The 2,528-nt window shown below is 39.3% G+C and overlaps 1 protein-coding gene across 1 annotated transcript; it reads right to left on the bottom strand.

Moving 5' to 3' along the window:
* Window positions 1-903: 903 nt before the first annotated feature.
* LOC103521200 (facilitated trehalose transporter Tret1-2 homolog) lies at window positions 904-2,143 on the bottom strand (the record flags this gene model as incomplete). The annotated part of the gene is made up of 3 exons (XM_026832000.1): window positions 1,986-2,143; window positions 1,543-1,701; window positions 904-1,305 (listed from the first exon to the last, which is right to left on the bottom strand). Coding segments are annotated over exons 1-3 (694 nt in total), but the record flags the coding sequence as incomplete, so codon positions are not given.
* Window positions 2,144-2,528: the final 385 nt, after the last annotated feature.

Genomic DNA, 2,528 nt, shown 5'->3' with positions numbered 1-2,528 from the left:
GTCACCGTCACTGAGGTACGTCCGGGCGTGTTTTTGACTCAGGTAGTCGGTCACAAATTTCGTCATTTTCAAAAACAACCCATTCCGTTATTTCCGTCCCCTTAAGTTGTTTTTATTTCTCCTTCTGTGTCCGGACGCACACCATTTCCACCCGCGAACCCAAAAACTTCTGTTATCCGTCCTAAATGAGGAAAAGTTCATCCCACTTGTGTCCGCGATAGATGCTTACTTCCGTCGTATACTTTTCAAGTGCGTTATCGACACAGAGAGGAAGAAGTAAATAACTCCAGATTACACGTTCTTGGTCCTCTTTTCCCTAACAAACGCTTTGTCTATTTTGACTGCGAAAATAGTCTCGTCTTCAGTAATCAATGTTTTTAAGTAGGTATTCAAGTATTGTACCCGAAGTTGGTCAGTGTTGCAATCTCAATCAGTTAATTTCGTGGAACCAAAAGTTTACCAACCTATCGGAACCTATAACCCCTGGGTAGGTAAATAATATCCTACCCCAAACACAATTAAAATTCCTTACTTACTTAGTTAAGTAACTTACTTTACTTTCCGTGTCCAGCACATCTCTCATATGTTGTCCATCCAGGAAAGAGCAGTCTGGATGGCCATTTCAGTAGCCTGTCACCGTCACTGAGGTACGTCCGGGCGTGTTTTATGTAAAAAATCTGGTGTGAACATCACACGACTTTCCTTATCCTATTGAATGATGCTTATTTGAGTGTTATTTTACCCTAACTTTTACCATATCTCTAACCGTTTAGTCGGTATAGCTGAAAACCGCCAAAAAACGGTCGAAATCCGTCCAAAAGCGGTCAAAATACCGCCAAGCGCAGCACTTATCTCAACTAAACGTTTTCTGTTGCATCCTTGTCACATTTGACAGCTACATACCAAATTTCGACAAAGGATTGGAATGTACTTCAGCTACAGATAGTTTTCGTGCGGATTGAGAAGTGTTGAGGAAGCTATTCTTCAATATCTTGAGCTCTCTATCAAGAACATATTCGTCCTCGGTACATCTCAGCCATTTTAATATTTCCTTGGATTTATGTTCTTGGCCCTTGCGAAGTAAATGGACGGGGGATTCTGGTATGTACAAAAGCAATACTACTAGAAGTATTCCGCAGGCAACTGTCGTGATCAGATTGATGTGGAAATAGCTCAAGAAGGAACCTTGGATTATAACAAAGAGGGCGCCCATAACTGCAACCACAACTGTTAGGCTACAGAGCATGCCTTTGTATTTGGTTTCACTTATCTCGGACAGGTAGTTACCGTTGTTGATCATACATCCTGCAATTTGACAAACCAAACAAAACAAGAATATATAATATATGTAGGCAGTTTCGTAGTAGGAAAAACGTATAGTGCAAACTAAAGTTAAAAGTAATAATTCTGGAGGCAAGCTAAATATACATAAAATATGTATTTCTTTTACCTTCTTCAGTTTAGTTGACTTCATCAGTACTCTTCCGTTTTACAAATCTGCCTACTAAGCGTCCAGATATTAATGAATATTTGTCAACTTACCCACTATTCCAATGCCACACAGGAATCTTGCCAACAGCAGTTGGTAATAACTGGTACAGAAACAACATATCAAGTTACTGACAAAAAAGGTTGCCGTTACAAGAAGAGCACTTTTCTTCCGTCCAAGATGATGTATGATTTCATTCCAGAAGAAAGCTCCTGAAAAAGAGACACAAAGTAAGAAGCTTATATGCTTTTCAGTTGTGAAAATTACTGAGAATGAGGTTTATCAAAATCGACAGCAATTCTGGAAAGTTTCCGTTTTGAAAATTTTCCTTTTCGAGTAGATTAGATAGGTACCTACAAAAAAAAAAAGTTCAATTTTCTTAGACTGCATGAATCATTATCAGCATTTAGCTGTACTTAATTTTGAAATTGTGTAGGTATACCTATACCTGTTCTGCAACCATTACTGTAAAATAATATGTTAAAGAATCACTCACCACAAATGGCCCCTATGGGAGGCAAAGATCCGATCCAGGAGAATTCCCTGTCAGTTAGCGGACCGACAGGACTATTGTTTGACTTTAGCAAACTCTGCACAGGAGATGACCAGCTGGCAGCAATCCCAACCATGAAATTTATAAGGCAGACTGCAATCAAGCAAAGTCACATATATAGGTTTTACAGACCCCTTACAAAAAGGTGTAGGTATATCTACAAATATACCACAATGAGCGGACGTAAAAATATTCGTGACATTTTACCCCATTTTTACTTTCCTTATCCTATAGGAAGGAAAGTAATGTAACCGGGTCAAATTTTCGATGGTCAGTTTTTAGTGCCAAAACACGTTTTGAGGTCCCTAGAGTCTAAATCCAAAGTTTCAGCCATTGGTCCGTGTGTGTGTCTGTCTGTAAACAAAATATCTCGAGAACAATAAGAGCTAGAGACTTGAAATTTGGCTGTCAAATGTGACAAGGATGCAACACGAAATTTTCGGTTAAGACCGGTGCAACGCTTGGCGGCATTTTACCGCTTTTTGG

This window comes from Diaphorina citri, unplaced genomic scaffold, assembly GCF_000475195.1.
Source record: "Diaphorina citri unplaced genomic scaffold, Diaci psyllid genome assembly version 1.1 scaffold4721, whole genome shotgun sequence".
In the NCBI taxonomy this organism is placed as follows: Eukaryota; Metazoa; Arthropoda; class Insecta; order Hemiptera; family Psyllidae; genus Diaphorina; species Diaphorina citri.
The sequence above is the reverse complement of the archived record's forward strand: the minus strand, read 5'-3'. Positions and strand labels throughout refer to the sequence as shown.